We start from the raw sequence: 24,276 nt of genomic DNA on the forward strand, positions 1-24,276 counted from the left end.
CATTGAGACCTTTAAGTGTCTCTTGCTTTTTTGTACCATTTGAAAATATGTAGCTGTACTGTGTGAATGTATCAGGTATGCTAGTCTTGTTACTCAGCTTTTTTGAGGTGATGCTAAATTTTTGTATTACTAGCAAGTCAGTTGTATTAAAATTAATCTGATTTTCAATAAAAAGTGTTTACCCAAGAGGAATACTAACACAGCTTATGTGCCTCTTAAAATCTGCCTTTTCTCCTGTCCGTTCTTGCTTCTTTCCTCCTTTTTGTTGATGTTTCACTTTCAGTACTAGCTTTTGGAATCCTGCTAATACTTGTTTATTGGAGAGAGCTGTTCTCTTTTAATGGCAGTTTCGTACCTGAACAGTTCAAGATGGTTCTCAAATTCAGCATTTGTGTTTGAGGGGTGGATGTGTGTATGTGCATGTGGGTTATTTCTGTTTGGTTGTTAAATTTGGTATTGTTTGTCTTGTCCCACCTACTTTGCGAAAATAATTTATTGTATAAACCACCTAAACACAAAGCAACCCAACAAACCAGTAATAGTGATAATATTTTCAATTTAAGCTATATATTCTTTCATGTGCTCATTATACACCAAAATTTTGTTTTGCCACTGCCTCGTGAATTTCAGTTTCAAAAGTTAACACTAAGATTAGCTCTGTTGGTTTTTTGTAAGTCTTATATTCTGTTACTCAGTTGCATACCCCTGTAAAAGAGTATTATTGAAATAAATTCCATTCTTAATGAAGTTTTTCGAGTTTATTTTTGAAGAGACATGTATTAAAGGGGAAAAAAACCCCATAGGTTAGCACAAAAGTATACTGGCTGTGATTGAATGGGGTGAGGAAGGACATTCATTTCCAAGTAAATGACATGTTAGGGATATAAAAGTGTCCTTTTGGGTTTCCACCTTATAAAAAATTAATTTTTTAAAACCTTTTTTCACCCAACTTGGTAAATTTTAAACTGTAGAGTTCGTACTATTATCCTTGTTTCCTCTGCACATCAAGGAGCAACATAATGCGTTTCTGGCCTGTAAAGGATTCCAAAGACTCTTGTCATACTTATAGCATTCTTGTATGTTTTCTTCTTTCATGCCATTATAATTTCTCATACATTGAGTCCACTATATTGATATAGTGGATAAAGTAATATACTTTGCCAGGAGAGTCATTATAGAAGGTTTTAAAAAGCTCATCAACCAGCCAGCAATTCCATTCCCTCTGACCCTCAGAAAAGATCATGGGTTGTCAATGTGAAAACTGATTATGATTTCAGAATACGCACTTAGCGCTTTGAAGGGCTTCTGAAAGAAAAGCATTTGTTAGTGTAGATTTGAAAGAATCCTTGCTTGTTGCGTACTCCTGTACATGTGCTTGTGCATGTCTCTTGAAATAGGTAAAGACTAAGCTTTCAGGGAGGGGTGACAGCTCTTCCAAAGTCTTCTGCAGTTGAAAAGAGAACTTTCCTCATGTTAGCTTTACCCAGGGAAGCAACAGAAAACCACAAATTGTTTTCGGGTCTGGTACGGATTTTAGAATTGAGGGCACCTGCCCAGGAGATTCACAGTGAATTCACTGTAGTAAAACATTTCTCTAAGCATATGTTAAACACATTGCATATTTTTCCTGACTTGCTTCCGTTGAAAGTGGTGGTTTTGTGACTGTGAGCCCTTTTGCCCCTTTCTGAACTAATTATCCAGTAAGCTGCTTGCTGTGGCATTGTGCAGGGAGTAAACCTGAAACATCTGCCTCCAGCTCCATTTACATTGGTGTGGAAAATAATGGGATTGCAATTAAATAATCCTGGAAAACTAGTGACATCTTTCCTGCAGTTGTGTAGAGCAACTGTATTTGTTCCAAAAAGCTGTAGAAATTATTTAGTGACAAACTAACATATAGACAAACTGGGCTGACACAGGATGAATTTAAGTGATGTCTTGACTGATGTCAGTTTTGGGGTTTTTCTCTTACAGCTAGTGAGAGAGTGTAAAGAAGTTCTGAAGGGTGGACTCTTAATGAAGCAATATTACCAGTTCATGTTACGGGAAGTGTTAGATGACTTACAAAAGGTTGATTGCAACATTGATTCTTTTGAAGAGGATCTGCATAAAATGTTAATGGTAAGCTTCAAAAAGGAGAGTTCAAGTAAGTGTATTAATCTGAATACTGCTAATAGGAATCTGTTATCCTTTTAAGGGATGGTTACCTTTTTTTTTTTTTTTTTCTTTCCCTACCTTGATACAATTTTATTGTTTTAATGGACTTGTAAAGGTGACACAGAAGCCAGTGCTGTTATAGCAATACTGGGTTTTCTTCTGTGGTACAGTATACTTGTAAATTGCCTGTATATACCAAAAATGATTCATATATAGAACTGTAAATTCCGTAAGTTTGAACTAAACTTTTAATAACCTTTTGATATTGAATAAATTATGATTTTTGACTAACATGATCTCTTACTGTATTGGCATTGCATTAATGCATAATTGATACTTTATTTTTAATGTGTATTCATTGTTGAAATTAGTTAAAGAAGTCTCTTTACACTTGGCCTCTGCAAGATAGGGGTTGGAACTGGATGATCCCTAAGGTCGCTTTCAACCCAAAACTTTCCGTGATTCTACGATCTTGGCGTTTTTACAGTGTAGTCTGAAAATACCTGAAACCAGTAGAAAGTATCTTAACCATTTTTGAGGTGGGATGCTACGGATTATTGAACTGAAACAAATTGCAGGAAATTTTTTGTATTCAATATAATCCTGAAGGGCAGATGGTTGAAGAAAAATTGAACTTACCTGCATTTTTTTTATTGGTTTACAAAGATAGTAATTAAATAAAGGTGAGAGATAAGACTTCATGCAAAGGAATACAGAGTGTAATGTAGAATCTCAGAAACCTTTTCATGGCACTTATCCGTATCCAGGAAGATACGTTCAGATAAAACCTTTTGACGTAGTCCAGTTAATAAAAGGTTTAGGGACTATTTTTCAGCAGCTCAACTTTAAAAACTCTGGCTACTGTCAGCATTCACTAATACAATGGTAAATAGCAGCACAGCAAGCAAGGTGGTCCATATTTTCAGGAAGGTATTGTGGAGACATAGAATTGAATACTTGCTGAGCCATGAATTGCACCTTTTGTGTGCAAACGTGGACCTCACTTTCAGTTGGAGCAAATGAAAATTATTGTAGAAATACCTCCTAAAAATGGTGTAATACTGAGTTTGTCTGTTGATTTGAGACTTTCTGGTCCTTAACACCTTGTGTAACAATTTCTGTTGAAATTACCTGTTTCCTTGTTCAGGTGTACTTTGATTATATGCGAAGCTGGATCCAAATGCTGCAGCAGTTACCTCAAGCATCTCATAGTTTAAAAAATCTGTTAGAGGAAGAATGGAATTTCACCAAAGAAATAACTCCTTATATAAGAGGGGGTGAAGCTCAAGCTGGAAAACTATTTTGGTAGGTTTTATTTAATTCCTCTGCTTATGGTGTTGTTTTATACCAGAGGGGTATTCAAGTCAGCACTTGTTTGGGGTTCCCAGATGGGACTTCTTGAGATGTCATTAAGCAGCTGGTAGTCCTTGTGAATGTATGGATTATTGCAATTGCTGTAGGTGTAGGATGCAGTAGGTGCAGGTGCGTTCTGTGGGCCTCAAGATGATGCTTGTTTCTGTACATGGACTTGGCAATAGCTCTCTTGCATTAAGAAGGAAGAAGTTTAAGATGCCATGCTATCTCAATAAGACTCTGAAGTTCCGCCATTTCTGTTGGTACAGTGATATTGCAGGAATGCTGCTGAAATCTACAGGAATATTTTTAGATTCTGGACTACAAGACAGTTGTGATGAATTTTGGGCCAGTGCCGATGACAGTACTGCATCAGATGAAATCAGGTATTAAACCTTTTGGCTTAATAATAACAAAACACTTACATATGTTTCTCTACCTCTGACAGGTGCGTAATGTATTTTATTCCTTAGAATGCAAACTTGGTAGATGCAAGGCTTCATGGACTATATCACTATATTTCTGTGTGCTGTAGTGGTGAACCATCATTTTGTTTTTTTGAAGCCTAGTGACCTTCTCTTTAGTTCAGTTCATCATGTTGTTTATGTAATGATGTTTGAAGTAGATTTTTATATTCTTACCAAAAACGTGCCCATGCAAGTTCAAATTTTTTGTCAGCTGCTTCCAAATGTATATGTTCTTTTTACTAACATTTTTCTAATGGCTGTGTAAGTGTAATATGATTTATTAAAACATTGTCATTTCATTTCTGCCAATGTTTCAGGAGGTCTGTTATAGAGACCAGCCGAGCACTGAAAGAGCTGTTCCATGAAGCTAGAGAAAGGGCTTCCAAAGCTCTTGGTTTTGCTAAAATGCTGAGGAAGGTAAGTTAACAGAGTCTCCTCTTATTTATATGCTTCAAAGAAACTTAGTCTGAAAGCATATTCCTTTGTTTTGTCATTATTTGTAGGACCTTGAAATAGCAGCAGAATTTACATTGTCAGCTCCTGTGCGAGATCTTCTGAATGCTCTGAAAACAAAAGAGTATGTGAAGGTAAATTCACATAGGTAATTAGGTTTACAAGCATGAAAGTGAACCGAGTATGCTAAACAGAATGTCAAATATTGGCATACTTTAGTTTTTTAATGGGACATCTATATTTCAATGCGTAAGTGTTGTGTATTTAATACTGAATTGTGGTAGTCTAATTCCGTACTTGTGTTTGTATGAGTGAGAATGCTAATCTATGTTTTGGGAACTCAGTGTCTTCGTTGTTTTTCCAAAGATTCTATTTGTCACTGAGGAATAGCCTTTCTGTTTGATAATGCTTTGTAGCGAGTGCCATGAAACAAATGCTTTCAAATCTATAAGGTAAATGGATACATGTTTGAGTAGATAATCTCAGACTATAGACCTGTGTTTTGCTTTTATAAAGCAACAGTATAAAGGGTTAGGGTGCGGAGTGGAGGTCTACCTTAGCAAGCCTTCTAGACAGTACTAAGGACATGAGAAATGGAGGGACTCTGTTCTGTTCCAGAGTAACTGTTGCTAGAATACTGTTATACAGCAAAACTAAGTTGAGCTCTCGGTGCTCTATATTTACTGTGATGTAAAGTCCCCCATCTGTGGTTTTGCAAAATTCCTTAAAAATTCCTGGGTCTACAAGTCTGTTTTGTAGTTTAAATACGTTGTTTGCTTCAACAGATCAAACGTATTTGGATCTATTGTTCTTTTTTGTCCTTTCATACTTTAAAAATATATATATAATTTTCAGTTGGGAAATAATGCGCTGACTTTTTAATGACATAATTCTTGTTAGATTTACATAAATGTTTGCTAAATACAGAAATTCATTTAAAGGGACACAAACAAGTTCACAGGAGAGAAGTTCATAAAGGGTTGTAAATACCTGTATAAAACAACTGGCTCAGCAGGGCCCTGGTCTGTGAATTGTTTGCTCCGGAAAATAGCCAGGGAAATCAGTATATGTTTACTTTAAAGAAATATTGTCCCCCAAGTATGTAATCTTGCTGCTTCAAGACACCGTATTAGTTTTAGTAGGCCTTTTAAAGATTGTATCTTTTTCTTAGGTACATTTTTTGAAGAAAAATTCTCGTGTTTGACACATCTGTTATATATGAGTTAAATGACACACATTTTGATAATGGACACTTTATATATTGGCCCTCTAATATCATGTAGGGAGCTGAAATTTTTAACAGCCTTTTCAGGCAGATGCTCATTAGTTTTGGGAATCTAATTTAGCTTTCAGTAACAACCATCTAGTATTTTGCATTGGCCTACAGATTATAATAGTTTTAGATATAAAATATGTCTGCCTAATGATAGAAATGCTGAGTGCAGTGTTTTGTCTTAGCTTGATGACCTCACAGTCTGAAAAGAGAGAACCGTGAGTCAATTATCTCATGTCAAGTCAAGAAACTGGCAGTTTTACTGTTTTCACAGTCTGCTTCTGATGCCTAAATTAGTTAAAGTATTGCTACCAGTGTGACCGATATAATTGGAAGTAGTTTTTAAGTAGTAGCAATAGTATTTTATTAAAAGAGAATGCTCTAACTGGACTTAATCTAGCTTTTATGAAAGTAGAAGAATAACTGATATTTTTTAAACAGATTTTTTGTTTACTCTTTGTCTTTTGTAGTCATTGAGAAATGTATGAATTCTAAAGGAATTTTTCTTTTAATACTCCAGTCTTTCTTGACTAATTTACTTTTTAAAATATGTGTATATATATTTTATACTCATGTATGCATACATATATAGTATATGTGTGAAACTGGATTTTTTTGTAACAAGATTCCTTTAGAAGAATATGTGGAAGGATTAACTTGAAGTACACAGAAAGAAGTCACTGAAAATCGTGATCCAGTGGGTTTCAAAAGAAATAATTTATAAAGTATTTTGACTTTCAATGCAAAAATTGCTGAAGGTATTGCTTTAGTATGTGTATTGTATAGCTTTTTAGGATGGAGATCCTTCCTGTTGCTTAAATGATACTACCTATTTTATCTTTTTTATTTGTCATAAAAGACAATGAGATTTACTCATTGAGTATATTTCCTTTTTTACAGGTACAAATTCCTGGACTCGAGAGTTTACAAGTCTTTGTACCAGGTAGTATTGCGGGGGAAAAGTCTGTGATTTTGCAGCTCCTCAATGCAGCTGCTGGGAAGGATTGCTCCAAGGATTCAGATGAGCTGACATATGAGGCCTACTTGCTAATGACCAAACACAGTGACAAAGACCATGAGCTAGATGACAGCTGGAGTGCCTGGGAGGGTCAGCCGGTCAAAGTAGTGCCACAAGTAGAAACTGTTGATACGCTGCGCACCATGCAGGTGGGTTTGGTCTTGTTCCCCCTCTGTTTGTCATTTCCACACTTCTATAAATGCTTATTCTATCAGATTAACTGGAGTGATTCAAGTGAAGGATGTGTCCTTTTATAGGTAGTCGAAAGTTAAATTCAGGAATAAGCTTGATTTGTAGTTGTGTTAAATGCAAATATTAAATGGATTGTGGCATTTCCTGGCAGGATCAGTCTCTACAAATGTGCCTTTTTCAGAGTTGTACTAGTATAATAGACATAGTTTTAATATCTAGTTGAGTGTTCAGAAGGGCAGATAAGGCTTAAAAACTGAACATTTTATTAAGTATCAGTCTCCAAGAACATGTGATGGTTGTGTACTTTCCACACACTGGGGCGTGAAACCAGTTACACTTGATCTTGGATGAATTGTGACATTTAATGTTAAATTTCTTTGGCAGTTACTGGATGTTCAACAGTTCTGGAGGAAGAAACGTTTCTAGTCATACTTTCCTTCTTCCCAAGCCAACAGGGTTTCCCTGCCAGCAGTTAAGCTGCACTCTGACAGCTGAGCCAGCTCCCTGCCCCTTGTGTTCTCATATCCTTAATGTTAAGCTATATGAATTTTCCTTTTAGTATGTCATGCAGTTCCTTTGATTCCTACCATAAATGGGCTGTACTGTCCATGAAGAGAGTGGCTTTCCGTGCCACTGTGCCTGACCTTTGGCCTTCAGAGGGTTCTAGCAATTACAGGCAGTTGAAAAAGTCACTTCTCTACATACTGCTGCTTTTAACGTGCAAGCATGTTGTTTCTTGTTTGCCTGTTGTTCCGATTGAATGATAAAAAAACAGCATCAAGCTTTTCTGTGTGAATTTGATTTTCATGAATAGTGACGAGAGGTCTTTCATGCATTAGAATTAAAAAAATGACTGATTGGAATCTAGTGATATTGGATATATTTTTACAGAGAGGATATTCTTTACAAGAAGTAGTGGTGTCTTTTATTCTAGGTTGATAACCTCCTCCTTGTAGTCATTCAGTCTGCCCACCTTGTGAGTCAGAGAAAAGCTTTCCAGCAGTCTATTGAAGGGCTCATATCTCTGCACCAGGAACAGACATCCAGCCAACCAATCATTGCCAAAGCTCTACAGCAGCTAAAGGTAAGTAGGTTTGTAGATTATTTATCAAAACTGATGAGGCTTTGCTCACTGATTAAATAAAAAAGTGGAAGAAGATTTGATTGCAAAGCTAATGGCATATTCTGCAATTTTAAGTTATTTGGTAGTCCTCTGTGGACTTTACTTTCAGTGCAATTTCCACTCTGCTTTTGCAAATGACTTCTGAATGTGTTTTTGAGCTATACTGGTGTAATCATTTCTGCATTGGGTAATTGGGAAACAAGTCCATAATGCAGATGAAATACCATAGCAACAGAGTGAATACCTCTTTGGCTGGCAGCAATATTGGATTGAAAGAAAGTGTATTATTTTCTGAAACCAAATTCTATCAAAATCAATGATCTGCAATAAGCAACTTTTCTTCCTGTATTTGAAAATGCGTAAGTGGGTAGTCTCTCTGTTTATTTTCTCTTGTATTTGATGTGAGTTTTTAAATGTTTGTTTTGTGTATGTGGTGTGAGTTTGTTTGGTTTTGTTTGTTTTGCTTTTGTTTGATAAGTTGAGTTTGTTTGTTTGTTTGTTGGGCTTTAAGTGGCAGTATCAAGTCCCTGCATTCAGTAGAGGCTGTGTCCATATACTAAGGTGAAAATAGAACCAAAGGCTTGGTCACACTATAGATAGTAGAACTCGTTCTCTCCTTTCTTGTCTGTCTGGTTTTGGTTGGATGTTTTTGTTTGTTTTGTGGTTTTTTGGTTTGTTCCCCACTCCCCTTTTGCTGTCTTCATTTTTAAGGTTAATCACATGCAAGCAAACTTTATTATGATACTTGAGTTAATTACAAGACTTGCTTCATGCAGCTGCTGGAAAATGTATGTTTTTCCAAGACTGAATGAATTTTTGTGGCATTATGGTACCTTTTCATTTAAAATAATGTAATTGTTAGTGTCATGTTTGCCTTATATTCTACAGTTGACAAGACTAAGTAATATTTTGATGCCCCCATCCCTTTTTGTTGTTTCTCAGAACGATGCATTACAGCTATGCAATAAGATAAGCAGTGCCATTGATAGAGTTGATCACATGTTCACATCTGAGTTTGATGCTGAAGTTGATGAATCTGAATCTGCCACTTTGCAGCAATACTACCGGGAAGCCATGATTCAGGGTTACAATTTTGGGTTTGAGGTAAGGAAACAAAAATCAATTGAATTTTCTGGTTTTGCATTGGTGCAAATAAGGTAACTAATAACTGTAGAAATATAAAGAATTTATGGAACTATTGAATTATTTAGGTTGGAAAAGACCTTTAGGATAATCAGTTCCAACTGTTAACTGTTAACCAGGTCCACCACAGAACCATGTCTACATCTACACATCTTTTAAATAAACCCTTCCAGGATGGGGTCTCAGCCACTTCTTGTGGCCTGTTCTAATGCCTGACCCCTCTTCCAGTGAAGAAATTGTTCCTAATATACATTCTAAACCTCCCCTGGCTTGATTTAAGGCTGTTTTCTCTTGTCCTAACACTTTTTACTTGGGAGAAGAAACTGACACCCAGCTCACTATAACCTCCTTTCAGGTAGTTGTAGAAAATAATAAGGTTGCACCTGACCCTCCTTTTCTCCAGACTAAACAGCCCCAGATCCCTGAGCTGCTCCTCACAAGACTTGTGCTCCAGCTTTGTTGCCCTTCCCTGGACTTGCTCCAGCACCTCAATGTCTTTCTTGTAGTGAGGGGCCCAACACAGAATTTGAGGTGCAACCTCAGCAGTGCCCGGTATCATTACTGCCCCAGTCCTGCTGGCCACACCATTGCTGATAGAAGCCAGGATGCCATTGGCCTTCTTGGCCCCCTGGGCGCACACTGGATCATGTCCAGCCAGTTGTTATCCAGCAACCTCAAGTCGTTACACCCCAGACAACTTTACAGCCCCTTTTCCCCCAGCTTGTAGTGCTGCATGGGATTGTTGTGACCTGGCGTTTGACCACATTGAACCTCATGCCATTGGCTTTGGTCCAACAATCCAGCCTGTCCAGATCCCTCTGCAAGGCCTTTCTGCCCTCCAGCAGATCAACAGTCCCACTCAACTTGGTGTTGTCTGTGAATTGACTGAGGGTGCCCTTGATTGCCTGGTCCAGGTCATTGATAAAGACATAAAACAGGACTGGCCCCAAAACTGAGTCCTGGGGAATCCCTGCAGTGACTGGCTGCCAACAGGGTGCAGCACCACTCACCACCACTCCCTAGGCCTGGCCATCCTGCCAGTGTTTTTACACAGCAAACAGTAAACCTCTGTCCAGACTCATGAGCAGCCAGCTTCTGCAGAAGAATGCTGTGGAAAACTATGTCAAAAGCTTTACTAAAATACAGGTAGATGACATCCACAGCCTTTTCCTGATCCACTATGTGGCTCACCCTCACATAGAACGAGATCAGGTCAGTCAAGTAGGACCTGTTTTCACAAACCCATGTTGGCTGGGCCTAATCTCCTGGTTGTCCTGTACTAGATGATCCATAACCTTCAGACTGACAGGTATGTTGTTTTCTGGATCATCCTTGCAGTCCTTCATGTAGATAGGCCTCACATATGGTAATTTATAATGAACTGTGACTTCCCAGTTTTTGCAGAATGTAAGAAAAAAATTTGTTGCCTCAGAAATTTTACTTGAGAATAATTGAAAAGCAGCAGATGAATTTGATAAATCTGTTAAATTAGTAATGCCTGGAAGTCTAAAAGGCTTTTAAGAACTTGATGATTTCAGGTATAGTCTTGTAAACTCTGCTGTTTGACAACATTTTAGATCATATCAGAATCATTGAGGTTGGAAAAGACCTCCAAGATCAACCTTCAACGGAGTGCCACCATGCTCACAAAGGGCCATATTTACTCATTTTTTTAATATTTCCAAGGATGATGACTCCACCAGCCTGTGGTTTAACTTACTTTCTCACAGTTTTTCAGCCCAGAATAGCATAATACTGTAACATGAGACATTCCTTCAGAGTTTATGGTGGTTCTTGGATGCAGTGCAAGCTTTTGAGTGCTTGCCTTAGAGTGTGGGCATTCAAAATGTTACGTTCAGATGCTTTAACTCTTTTGCTGTTAGGTTCCTCTGGGCTTTGTAAAATTTTTAAAAATTCATGTCAAATCCTAATGTACTTTTATGATAGTCTTATAAGAAATAGCTGGTATTTGTTTGAGTTTTAAACGCACATAGATAACTTTTTTATCCCCTAATATTACTGCAATATAACTAAAAATAAAGGCTACTTAGCCGTTCACCCTCTGGTTACAGTACCAGGTGTTTATGTAGGATGTTTCTTCAATGATTAGTGCACTGTTAAACACCAACACGTGCCTGATACACAAAGAAAAATGCAGTGTGGCTCAGTACTGTCTCTCACTGTAGCATATTTCGTATCATACTTTTCTTGATTAATTTTTTTGCCTATAAATAGGCAACTGCTTGCATAAAATAATCTTGTCTGAGAATAGGATCTGACTGTTACCATACTGTAGAGTTTGTTAGCTTGCAAATACTCCAGTGGATATTGTTCTTCTTATTAATATGTGAAAAGTAATCTTTAGTTTCTTACAGTACCATAAAGAAGTTGTTCGTCTGATGTCTGGAGAATTCAGGCAGAAAATTGGAGACAAATATATCAACTTTGCCAGAAAATGGATGAATTATGTGCTAACAAAATGTGAGAGTGGCCGAGGCACTCGACCCAGGTAACAGCCAACTTGTTACTGCCGTGGTAGTTTTTGGTAGAGCTGAAGGGTTGGGCTCAAAAAATTGGAGTAAGTGAAGTGACATCTGGGTGGTGGCCCAGTCACTAGGTTGTTCCTCAGGGCTCAATTTTAGGGCCGGTTTTTTTTCAATGTTTTTATCAGTGACCTGGATACAGGAGTTGTGTACATACTAAATAAGTTTGCCATATTAGATCAGGAGGAGACATTTATTCACTCAAGGGCACAGAGAGAGAGAGAGCTTGATAGATTTTGAGGGCTGGACAATAACCAACCTTATGAATTTTAACAAGGGCAAGTGCCAGATTTTGCACCCGGGGTGCTGTAACTCTGGTTATCCATATAGATCAGAGGCTAAGGTAGTGCAGCCCTTCAGAAAGGGACCTCGGGTTTCTTGTTGATTGTAAGCTTTGAGTCAGCGATGTGCCCAGGTGGTAAAAAGGGTCAACTATATTCCAGGGTGCCTTGGGCACGATGGATCTGACTAGATTGAGGGAGTGATTGTACCACTTTTGGGCTCCATAATCTAAGAAGGACATAAAAATATTGCAGCAGGTCTAAAGAAGGGAGGTGAAGATGTTGAAAGGACTTATGGAGAAGATGTAATTAGGAGTAATTAAGGATACTAGGTTTGCTCAGCTTAGGGAAGAAGAAAATGAGTTGCTATCTGGAGCTTCTTCATGTCTTATGTCTGGTGACTGGACAAGAGGAAGGGCTTAAAGCTGCATTTGGGGAGGTTCAGATTGGGTATTAGGAAAAAGTTCTTCACTGGGAAGTGGGCAAGCACTGGAAAAAACTCCCCAGGAAAATGGTCATGGCTCTGGGCCTGCTGGTGTTCGAGAACCATTTGGACTGTGCTCTTAACTTCTGTGTCGCCCTTTGTGGAGTCAGAAGTTCAATTCTCATGATCCTCGTGTGTCTCTTCCAACTCAGGATATCCTGTGATTCTGTTTGTGTTTTGTAGGTTGCAGCTGCTAGTTCAAGTAGGTCAAAGAGGAGGCAGTGGGGGACAGCAGGTGGCTGAAGGTACAACTCACTCCAGCCAAGTTACTTACTTTACTTTACCAATCTAGGCTGTGAAACCACTGATGCCCAGCCATTACTAATCAGATAGTCATGAAATCTTTGGTATGCTTTCAGTCTTGTTACAGAAAGGAGACTTCAGGCAGGCATTGCTGTGGTTTGGCTTGTTGCTCTGAAACAAATTATGGTTGAGTTGATGCTACTGTTTGCAAGGTAGCACGTATATGGGTGTAGATACATAGCATGGCCTACTCACCTTATTTGGCAGTGTCCTTGTGAAAATCAGTTTTTGTCTGAATATAACTGGATAAAAGGTTACATTTTTATATATTAGTCTGTTTTTTATGAGTATTTGATCATATTTTATGTAAGAAAAATAATTAAGTATTATTTACTGTTCTTGGATGTGGTTGAAACTCTTAATAATAGCTTTAGCCAGTGACCGTTTCATTTTCTGTCTTTTCTTTTTCTTTTACATAGATGGGCAACTCAAGGTTTTGATTTTCTTCAAGCCATTGAGCCAGCATTTATTTCAGCTCTCCCAGAAGATGACTTCTTGGTATGGATAAGTTTCTCTGCTGGTGTTTATTTGTAAATGCTTTTGAAGCTGTCAGTGTATGTTTTGGAGGGATACTTTTTATAAAACAACATCTGAACACAGACGCAGTTCTGAAACAATTGCTGTTGTATATCACTATTGATTGATACTGCTATCTCTTCGTTTGTTAGATTCTGAAAAGAGTAGATTTGTGACCATTGCCAGTAATGGTTTCAGTTTGCTGACAAGTTGCTGGTACTGTCTTGGGAGGCCACCTCCCTTTGTGTCTTGGAAAGGTGACAGCAGCTTTCTACAGAGATTTATAGTTGTCATAATGAATTTCTAAATGTAAGCCTCTGAGACTTACCAACACCCAAAGTTCATCTGTGGATATGAATACAAAATCACTGGCATTTAAAGATTTTTATTTTCAAATCGTTCCAACATGAAACAGACTTTAAAGCATCTTTCTTTTGTTTTTCTTATGAAAGAAACAGTAGACTAAATGTGGCTTTTTTTGTCTGCTCTGCTTTCCTCCTTTTCCTGTTCTGAGAATTAATTTCTCTGTTCTTGGTACAATACTACAGAGAAGTGAAAGCACAGTTGCCACAAAATAGCAGAATGTGTGTCAGCACCTCCTTGTTTTTTACTAATTTCAAGATGTATTATGAAATGCCAACCCCGTTAATCTTGCATAATGCAGAAAATACATGGTTTAGTCTTTTTTTCACATGTATATTTATCAGGAGCTCTGCAGCAAATTATCTGCATTTGTGTTGCTGGGAAAGGGTTGTCTGCCTTAATGACAGAATTAATCTAGTATTTGGAATACAATGATACTTTAGCTTTAGGATGTAGTCCCTCAAATTCTTCTGCTTTGACGCAGTTTCTGAAACAGATTTTGAACAACTAAGGGGGTAAGAAAGGGGGGAGCCCAAACCTTAACTGCATTTCTGAACTTTCTTCTTTCTTAAACTGGATTTCAGTTTTGGAGATCATCTCTTGAAGCCACTTTGAATAATCTGTATAGCACAGGTCACAATACTTTATCTAGAAAAGGCAATGCTAATCCTGATCTCTTAGATACTGCATCATGGAAGAATGGTGGTCTAGATTTAGAGCTCTACATTTCAAGATGAAATTCTAGCTCAGTCTGTGTTGGTAAAATATGCCAGTCTCAGGCTCATTGCTTATTTAGTCTTATTAATTCTGTTTTTTCGTAGTCCTTGAAGTTTCTGGTCTTCACTAAGTTTTTTAATTTCTGGAAGAAATTTTGGCTACACTGAGTGACTAGCATATAGAAGTGACCTTCATAGTAGCTCTACCAGAGATCATAATTTTATTACTTCATGAAAATACCCTGTATCCCTGGGGTTCTAACAAGTAAATTGAACCAGAGGAAGATTTAATAACTTGTCCAGGATTACATACTATTGCATAGTACCCCTAGTAATTTGGCTCAGATTGCCTGAGGCCCAGTTCAGTGATTTTAACTTTTAAAGTCCCTTTCATGAAAGTTTTGATAGCTTCATGGGTAAATAAGGAAAGTGTATTTCTTTTAGTATGCAGGGCTTTTTTTTTTTTTTTTTTGTTTTAGAGATTCTCATTTTGAGATTCAGGCCATCATATTCTCACTCAATATTTTACGTTTCTTCTTGGAATGTGGAGGGGGAGAGCTGAGAAGGTTGTTACAGCTTTTTCCAGGAAACGTGATTTTAAATATGTTAACAATGAATATTAAGTTCCAATACCTTTACATTTTGAAATGTTCTTTATGATATATCACTGTTCAGTTCTTACAATTATGTAATTTTGAGAAGGACAAAAGGCAAGATAAAGCTAAGACCTTCCTAGCTTTAAAGAAATCAGTTAAGTCAAAATGCTAATGTGGATCCAGAAGTTTAATATAATAGATAGAATATATGTCCTTATCTGACGGATTACATACTTGAACAATGTAATTTTCTTACATTGTGTAGCAAATTGCTGTGAGCTTTGTCATATGGCCATCAACCTTCTAGTAACAAAACATCACAAATTTTTATGTTTGTCTTTCCTAGAGTTTACAAGCTCTGATGAATGAGTGCATTGGCCATGTTATTGGAAAACCTCACAGTCCTGTTACAGGTTTGTACCTTGGTAAGGCAGAAGTTACTGGCATTGGTACTGGAGCTTTGCTGCTGCTGTTACAGAATTTTGATTGTAAAGAACTTTTAAAATGCCAGAAATACCAATAAAAGTATTTTCAATCCGTTTGTGATTGTTGATGTAAAACCATTATTGATAAAGTGTAAATATGTGGTAGTTTTACCCAAGAAATTTCAAAGCTTTACAGATTCTTTCCTCTTATTTTGTCCTTCTTGTGAAGTCCTGCAAATTTCATAGGAAAGGGCAGTTCTGTTTTAAGACTGGGTAAAGATGTGATTTTAACTTTAAGAAGGCAGCTACAGATCCCTCTGCCAAACTTTCATTGTGGCACTGCAGTTATTTACACTTTGGCACCACTGATGTTTTTGCTTCTAATGGACTTCCTATTATCAAGTATACGTGGATTATACATGGGGGCTGTGCAATGAAGTTCTCTGATATAAAATACAGCATAATGTAAAATACATCTTTATAGATCTATATGTTCGTATCATTAGAGTGAAATCAACATATTTGATGATGCATCTTGAGAAAAGAGTGTTTCATCTGCTGTGTGCCTTTTACTCATTTCTTTCTCAGCACTGGTTCTGTCTTTATCCTCTCAGCTCCAGTGACTTGTTTACTTTTCAAAATAGTTTGTCATCTTTTTTATCTTTCTCCTGGTGTCCATGTCCTGGGCAGGCTTAATGATAGAAGACATTAGGGGAGGATAATCTGCCTCCAGCAGAGGAGGTTTTCCAGTTTTTCAGGAAAGCTTGGTTTGATAGAATTTTGATGAGAAAGTCTTATAGCTGACAAACTTTTTGCAATGAAAGTCAGTCAAAGAAGCACAGTCTAAAACCAAATTTAGCCAAATTCTGTACAGTGGTGTAAAACCTGTACATTAACTTTCAGTACCGTTGTTGAGAGGGAGGCCTGTTTTAGGTGAATCACCAGCATGGTGATGCCAAATTACTGAAACTCTTACAAATGCTATTGCAGACACTGCAGATCACACAAACTAAATTGCTCGACAGCTTTTGTCTCAGAGGCGTGGGGCAGGAGTGACACAGGTGAATGGTGCAGAGTTGAACAGCAGACTGAAACTTTAATACATGTGAAATTTAACATAAATTGTATCCTGGCTGCAGATATTGCAGGTACCCATTCCTATCTCCTGATCAGAAGAAAAACAAGACTTCCTAGTTACATTTGCGTGCCACTTTGAAGGACCTAACCCCGCTGTGGTCGTTATCCCTTTTCCCAAAGCTGAGGATCCAGTTGTGTTCACACTGCTGCCTCTAAACACATCCTGTCTTTTTGCTTTGTGAAACAGCTGGTGTCTACCTGAGTGGGTTAGGATCTGCCTTCTGGCTCTCCTGCTAATTTATTTGCCAGTTGCAGCAGGACAACCAACACCTGGCCCTGCCATCTTTTGCTTGCTCTAGTAGAGCAAACAGGGCAGAAACTTAGCTCCCTGAGAGGCACCTAGCCTGGCAGAAAGTACTGGCTCATGGTTTGGTGTGCAACCAGCTGTCTTGAGATGTGACTGCCACACTATTTTTCTTACTATTTAAGGAGGAGTTGAGGGCAGATGGTGCAGACTGCTCTTGGAGGCACCAAATTAGGCATAAAGACAGTGACCACTCATTTAGGTTTTGTCCTGTCCATTTGCACCACTTCCTTGGGGCAGACTGTCATGGGGGGCATTAGTTTGGGGAAAATGGTCATATGGTTTTTTTTCCACAGCCTAATTTGATTTCCATTATTGTCTGAAAAAGCTTAAGTCTTATGGAAAGGAACATAATATTGCTCTTTGGTTTGCTAATTATTATTTGGTTAATAGTTATTTTGCAATAAAATTAATTTGTGAAGTAGAAATAATGAAGCTTTTTATAAAGTATGTACACATTTTCTAATTGCTAGTTTTTAACTATCTGGAGAGTTTTCATTATTTTATGGATGAGTTAAGTAATACAAAAATATGAAAATATTGATACATACAATTGATTTATTTAAAGTTGGAATGTCCTTTTCTTAAAGGATAAGAAAATATGTTCCAGTTCACTCTTAACTCTGTAAATAGGAATTTGTTTTAATTTTGTATCTTGAAAAGGCCCTGAAGAGAGTTTTTCTGACATCTGAATAAATGTGATCTGTTTTTATGTTTGCAGCTGTTCATCGAAACAGTCCCCGTCCTGTAAAAGTGCCTCGGTGTCATAGTGATCCACCAAATCCTCATCTCATCATCCCCACGCCTGAAGGCTTCAGGTATTGAGCATTAGTACAGCATTTTGTTTTATCCTCTGCCAGCTATGCTGAATGTCAGTAAGTGGAACACCTTTTCTTTCCTCTGAGGGCAAAGGAGATAGAAAAAATTAGCATGTAAGTGATCTACACTTTATTGATGCACTTTTAAGGACAATAAAAGTTTCCTTTTCTTGTTGCTTGCCCACCCGCCTTTCTGTTGGTGCATGTGTTCTCAACTTTGAAATCATTCTTATCCCCTTATCTTTCCTGAAACCAGGGTTTCAATGTAAAAATGTAAGTCAGTGAAAACTGCTCAGTAGTAAGACTTTTATTTCCTTCCACACTTCAAATACCTGCTTAAGTTCCTGTCGCAGTGCTTTCTGTAATTTTCATACATGGAACTTAAAAATGTAGCATTCTGAAGTATGGTGGCATTTCTGCGTCATTACCAACCTGCTGTGAATAAGCTTAAAACAGTGGATCTTTTCTCCTACCTTTGAAAGAGTTGACATGCGAATTTTTGCAAAAATAGTTAAAAAAAATTTGATATAAACATTGCCATGCATAATTTTACACAGAGGGCCCTATTTTTCAAGAATATATTGACAGTGAGAAACTCTACAGTTGACATTTTTTTCAGAAGCCACTTAGCTTTGGCAGAAACTTAGTAGTATTCTAAAGATTTGAAGATTTTTATTTTGAGGATTATTATTATTGTATAACATTGGCAGGCACAAAGCTTCTGAGACCCAGAGTTTATTCCACATAAAAATCTTTCTGCAGTTGAACAACTTCTAAAATCGGGCATCATTATACCCACTTCAATATTTTGTTTCTAAAACAAACTTTCAACTCCATCCATTTTTTTTTTTAACTGTTTTCCTGAAGCTTTTCTTCTTGCCACAGCACGCGGAGCGTCCCTTGCGATGCGCGGAGCCATGGCAGTGTTGCTGTGAGCCGCCCCGCTCCCCTGGGGAGCGACTCAGCCCAGCCCAAACCTGTCAGCAGTGCCAATGAGACCAGGTAGCTGCGCTCCGTGATGTAGCAGACTCATCCTCCCTACATCACCCACATAACTGTTCCCACGTACATCCTAATAGATTGCTTGCACCACGCTCTTCCCTCCCATCGTGTCCTCCACTGGCTCCTTCATTCATGTTCGACTTGAGCAAAATCACGTGTGTTAGAAATTGGTGATGAGACCGCTTTCAGATTCAAAATGCCTGAACAGTGCAGTGGTTAAAGCATGCAGTTCTGATGTACATTACAGATTTGCTCAGTAAAATGTCCATGCAATGAACATATGCCAGTCAGCTCATTGGTATAGCTTTAGTAAGTAATTAGTACTGAAAACTAACACTTAGAATCATAGACTCACTTCCACTAAGATAACTGCAAGATACAACTAAGCGCAAGAATTTTCTTTTTTTTTTTTTTTTCATGTTAGCTAACGGTTTTGGTATTGTTATTGTCTGTCATAAATATTTTGAAATACTGTATAGAGGCAAATGCAAAATTAAATATGAGGATTTTTTAAAATATTTTCTTGCTACATCTTTGGCTTCTTAGGGTGGTGCTGAATAAACTTAATGTGAAAGAAACTATTCTTGTATCAGGGTACGTAACAGAAACTGCTTCTATATCATCATAAGTGACTTTTTTTTTTACAGACCTATGTTAGTATCGTTCTTGTTTTTTGACCATTGATTTGGCTGTTATAATTTCAGACTGTTGGTATTTCTTCTTCCCATATTACAGTCAGACCACTTACATATCTACCAACTTTGTTTTATCTTTTTTTTCCCCTGCACCCCTGACTGTGAAAAGCCTGCTCTTAACACAGTGGTGTTACCTTAGGGTTTAAAAATAGCTTTTTGGATTCTTACTTCTACTTCAGAGTACTGAAAGTTCTTTGGGATAGAAATTCATATGAATGAATACATATATCTGCCTACGTCACGCAGCTGGTAGAGAAAAAAAGAGGTGGTGAAGGAACAATAGATTGATGCTGACCAACCAAAGCAAACTTGGATATAACTTGATTTTGAATTGTTTTGTAGTAAATAATTTTCGGTTGTGAGCCAGCAGACCATCATGGTTTGAGTTTGTTATCAGATGCATGGCAAAAGCATGCATTAAGCTGTTAAGAGGGAAGTAAATTGCCACTTTTTATATGCAATCTTTTCTGCAAGTTTTTTCAGTTTATTTTTGTTGCAGGATGTGACTTGCACATTTTGCAGTAGCCTCTGGATGTATAGCTTATGAATTTAGGCACTTTTTTTGGCTGAAAATACATCTTGAAATTTTTGTCATTCAAACATAGACATTATTTATTCTTCATGCCTCTGTTTTAAGCCCCCTAATGAAAAAGACTAGAGCAGGCAGTAGTTTCAGCATTTGAATAGCCCTTTCAAGTAAGTAACATTCTAGATAATTTTCACTGAGAGGTTCTGGCAGCTTTATAGTCTGGCAGTGGAATGGATGATTGGGGTTTTTCAAAGACTTTTATTTTTCCTAGAGTTCTCAGCTTTTCTTCTGAAACCATTTTTCTGATGGTTGTTCATAAAATACCCCACAATCCTGGTTTTTTTAATGCACTGTCTGGGTTTTTAAGTAGCGTTTAATACCCTGTATAAGCTAAGAATAATTTGAAGAAAAAAATTATGAAAGCAGAGACTTTCAGAGAGTTCTGAAGGCTGCTGGGTTATTTTTAGAGGTTGTGTTTATTGAGGAGGGCAAAATACTACAATGTAATATATTTCTACAAGTTTTTTTTTGTTTGTTTGTTTGTTTGGGTTTTTTTTAGTATAGTTAAAAGAAAGTTGCAAACTTTGATGCATTGCAATCTTAATTATGAATTTCATTTATTTGTGCTCCAAAAGCAAAATGGAATCTTTTGGATCAACGAAGTTTTTTGGCAAAATGCGGAGTCCAGTGCCAGAATGGCACAAAGACAGAAACTTTGTATGCTTTCCAGAAACTCTTTAGACATTTAAGACATGATTATCAGCATTAAATATCTATGAAAAGTTGAATGTAGGAACTTGGTAAATCAATTGAACTAGGCAGTGCATAATGCACAAATGCCACCATAGTTCTAGTGAAGTTTTTCTTAACAACAACAATCCAAAGGAAAAAAAAAACCAACATAGTATAGCTAGAAATAAAAATCTAAAGCACAAATATCTGGTTGTTTACATTGAGTTTTCTGATATTTATACATTTTCACTAGGTTTATATTTATAACCTTTATAGATGGTCGATTTTTGAGCTAACTGTGGTTATTATTCATAGTTTTGTTATTTGTCTGGAGCTGGAGCCAAAAATTATCAAGCATCCTTCTCCTTTACTCTAATTTTGACCTAATAATATACAGACTTTCTGGATCAATAAAAGGTGTGGGTGCCTAAGATGGGCCTGAAATGGGGTTTAGGCGACTGCATTCAAAGCTATGGTGCTTAGGCCTGTTCAGCTGCTGCCTCCTTTTAGAGGTGGTGTAGCTTTGCTTTTTATTAAGCATTTTGTGCAGCAGGAATTGTTGCTCTGTATATGCTGAGGACCACCTTAGCCTTCTTGCTCGTTAAAACCTCAACTTCCTGAAGAATAATGAGGATTTTCACTAGTTTAGTTTCAGTTCCTGCTCAAACTTAGAAAAATCTGGCTGGGCAGTAGTAGGAAGTGCAAAGCAAGCATTGTATGGAGAACATTTGCATGGGTGTAGGTTGTCTGTGGTTTTGGCTTCTGTTCTCAAGGTTGTAGTAGTGGGTGTTTTTTTTGTTGTTGTTTTTGGTTTTTCTTTTTTTGTTTGTTTTGTTTTGTTTTAACTATTTTTAGGTAATACTCAGATACAATTTGCAAACAACTACAGGACTGGTAGTCCTCTCATACGTGTGTGTGCACTTTGTGATGCAAGGTATCTTTCATCTTTTTGTAGTTGTTAGCTTTCAGTGAAGGATTGAATAATGTTGCCCACTTTTCAGTAACATTTAGCTCATACTTCTAAAGCATTATATTTAAGGAGACATCAGTCACAATTCTTCCCCATCAAACTTTAAAAATGGAAGGGGGAAGCCTTTTCCAAACGGGTAGAAAGACTTCAGCAAGGAATTTGCAGCTCTAAAACAGGGGGACTAATTGTTGTCTGGGGCTGGAGGAAGGTGCCTGAAGACCTAAGAATTTAAGTCTTGTTTCTCTTAATGTTGTTTTCTTTTCTGTTCAGCCTTCTTGTTCATCTGGCTCTTGCTCTGAGGTCTCTGATTTCACTCTGTGCTGTCTGGAAGAACTGGGGCCTCTGAGGGATCAGACTGCTGTCATTTGACAGCATCCTTCCTGTCAACCAGCTTATGTTTCTTTCCACTAGTTCTGACTAAATGACTATGGACTATGACTGTATTTGCAGTGCACTAGGCACATAGGAATTCAGTTACTACTTTTCATCTGATGGTGTGGCTCACATTATCACCCAGCTGAATCACTTCTGATTGCATATCCAGCCCTGGCACAAGCTGCATCCTGGAACAGCTGTCTTAGTAGTAGGTTACAAGTCACGAAAATGAATTCTGTTGCTATGGGCAAGAAACAGTTTAAAACAGTTTATGCATTGGAAGCTTAGGGCTTTTTCGTAGAGCAGCATAACTAAAATCATCTAAAAAGTCTTCATTTGATGGAAAAAGCATAGAGAGGGTTTTCTGTTTACCTTTTGGCATCAGTTTTTCTTTCATGTTACTTTCATGGTTCATATCCTAGGCTTCAGAGGTTCTGTCGCTTAGAAACTGCAGTTAAATGTATGTTGCACTAAATAAATACTAGTGACAAGTTAATTAGTATGATGGCTCTTTTTAACAGGGGTTCCAGTGTCCCTGAAAATGATCGACTTGCTTCAATAGCAGCTGAGTTGCAATTCAGATCCCTTAGTCGTCACTCCAGTCCCACTGAAGAGCGAGAAGGTGATTGTCATAGTAACAAATAGTGACCTGGATGTGCAGATGCTTTATGTCATTACCATATTTCTCTCCGTTCCCAGTTCTTGCCCTTTTCAAATTTTTTTTTCACCTTGTTGCATTCAAAAATCTTAGATTTTTAACTTGTGGGCTTATATGGTCAGAGGAAGTCCTTTTGTTCTCAGATATATCCACTATTCTCTTGCCATTCATATTGTTTCTGAACTGTATTTGAAGGGATTTCCTGGTGCTTTACTAAGTTCCAATGTTCAAAATGAAATCAGTAATATGATTTCCGAATTATATACCCCATTTGATAGTAAATTTTGAAACTCTGTTAATGAGATATTAACTGGATCCATCAGGACAGTGAAGTGTTTTCTGTTCAGTTTTTTATCCCTGCAGTATTCATATTACAAATACTTGCTGTTGTTTGAATCCTGGAAGAAGGGACAGGATGTGTGACTTGATGTCCTAATCAGGGCTTCTCCTTCAGGTTTCCCCAGCCCTCTATATGTGGTGTTTATTGCAACAAATATCTTGAAAGATTGATTGTACAAATTAAATGGAAGCACAAAATCTGAGGCAAAATAGAGTTGATATTGTGGTCATCCACACTGGATTTCATAGAGAAAAATGCCTTAAAAATTCATAATAAAAGGTGCGGAAGATTTTTTTCATCTTCGTTAGTTTTTAAGCAAATGTTGAAAATATTGTCTGCCTCATGTTTATTCAATTCTTTTTGTATCTATACGAAAAGGAAGGTGGCTTGGGTTGGAATGAATACAAATCTTATTCTAAGGAACCTTAGAAAATGGTTTTCGTACAGAAATCTTGCATATTTGATTCTGAGTGCCCTGGCTTGAAGTGCTTCCCTAAGTTTTGGCAGGAGATCTCTGTTCCTATATAAATGAAATTCTATTTTATAATTTTTTCCTAAAGAGAAGTCGATTTTGATTTCAAGAGCATATGTTACTGTATATGTAGGGTGTATTAGTCCTATGTGTAAGACCTCAGCTTCTGCTGAAAATAGTGGCATAATCCTTAATATGAAATAAAGCTGCTTTTGTGCTCACACTGTTACTTCTCTAGAGCCGTTGTATCCAAAAGGAGATTCTAGTGGTTCCTCCCGGCGGAGTTGGGAGCTCAGAACGTTAATCAACCAGACCAAAGGTAGGTGTTTGGGAGTCACTGTAATGTGATGTCTGTTAGACTAGTGCTGTACTGAAAGGTTGGATTTTATTGTGGGTTGTGAAGAGGTTTTCACAGCTTTATGCATAGGGAGGAGCAAAAATAAAACCCTGATTGTAGGTATGGGATATTGCTAACAGAATCACAAAGTGTAGTTTTTGAGGTAGGAGTAATTAAACTTTATAAAAGTTAATTCTTTTCAGTTTTTGAAAGGTACTACCAGCGTTCTACAAAACTGAGTTCATTTGTTACTATATAGAAATTGCAGAAGTTTGCTGTCCCTATTCAGTGCCCAGTTATGACGGTAGGAAGCACTTCCTCACTTCCCAAGATCTCTCCCCAGTGTGGGATTTTCTTATTTTGGGTGTCTAATAGTGTGTGATCCCACACTGTTTCCTAAATTTAAGGCTATTGTGGGGCCCCTTCCTCTCTGTCTTACTACTGATTTTCATGCAACTGAAAGTAAGTTGATTACTTCAGACACTCCTGTACTGTACAGAT

The 24,276-nt window shown here is 37.5% G+C and overlaps 1 protein-coding gene across 6 annotated transcripts in view; it reads left to right on the top strand.

Annotated features, from left to right (window-relative positions):
• MAP3K4 (mitogen-activated protein kinase kinase kinase 4) overlaps positions 1-24,276 on the top strand; it is a 65,539-nt gene that overhangs the window by 25,563 nt on the left and 15,700 nt on the right. For 2 of the 6 annotated variants that reach the window (XM_066178639.1, XM_066178634.1), the window contains exons 5-19: positions 1,975-2,121; positions 3,305-3,462; positions 3,780-3,896; positions 4,295-4,394; positions 4,481-4,564; positions 6,604-6,870; positions 7,848-7,997; positions 8,979-9,140; positions 11,555-11,688; positions 13,210-13,288; positions 15,328-15,406; positions 17,569-17,665; positions 18,551-18,667; positions 22,490-22,590; positions 23,677-23,757. In XM_066178639.1, the coding sequence (XP_066034736.1) occupies positions 1,975-2,121; positions 3,305-3,462; positions 3,780-3,896; positions 4,295-4,394; positions 4,481-4,564; positions 6,604-6,870; positions 7,848-7,997; positions 8,979-9,140; positions 11,555-11,688; positions 13,210-13,288; positions 15,328-15,406; positions 17,569-17,665; positions 18,551-18,667; positions 22,490-22,590; positions 23,677-23,757 (1,873 nt within the window). The remainder of the gene's footprint in view (positions 1-1,974; positions 2,122-3,304; positions 3,463-3,779; positions 3,897-4,294; positions 4,395-4,480; positions 4,565-6,603; positions 6,871-7,847; positions 7,998-8,978; positions 9,141-11,554; positions 11,689-13,209; positions 13,289-15,327; positions 15,407-17,568; positions 17,666-18,550; positions 18,668-22,489; positions 22,591-23,676; positions 23,758-24,276) is intronic. The other 4 variants (XM_066178635.1, XM_066178637.1, XM_066178636.1 and 1 more) reach the window with 4 other exon arrangements.

The sequence above is a fragment of the Chamaea fasciata genome, unplaced genomic scaffold (genome assembly GCF_029207755.1).
Source record: "Chamaea fasciata isolate MVZ Bird 193981 ecotype frontalis unplaced genomic scaffold, bChaFas1.0.hap1 SCAF_3, whole genome shotgun sequence".
In the NCBI taxonomy this organism is placed as follows: domain Eukaryota; kingdom Metazoa; phylum Chordata; class Aves; order Passeriformes; family Sylviidae; genus Chamaea; species Chamaea fasciata.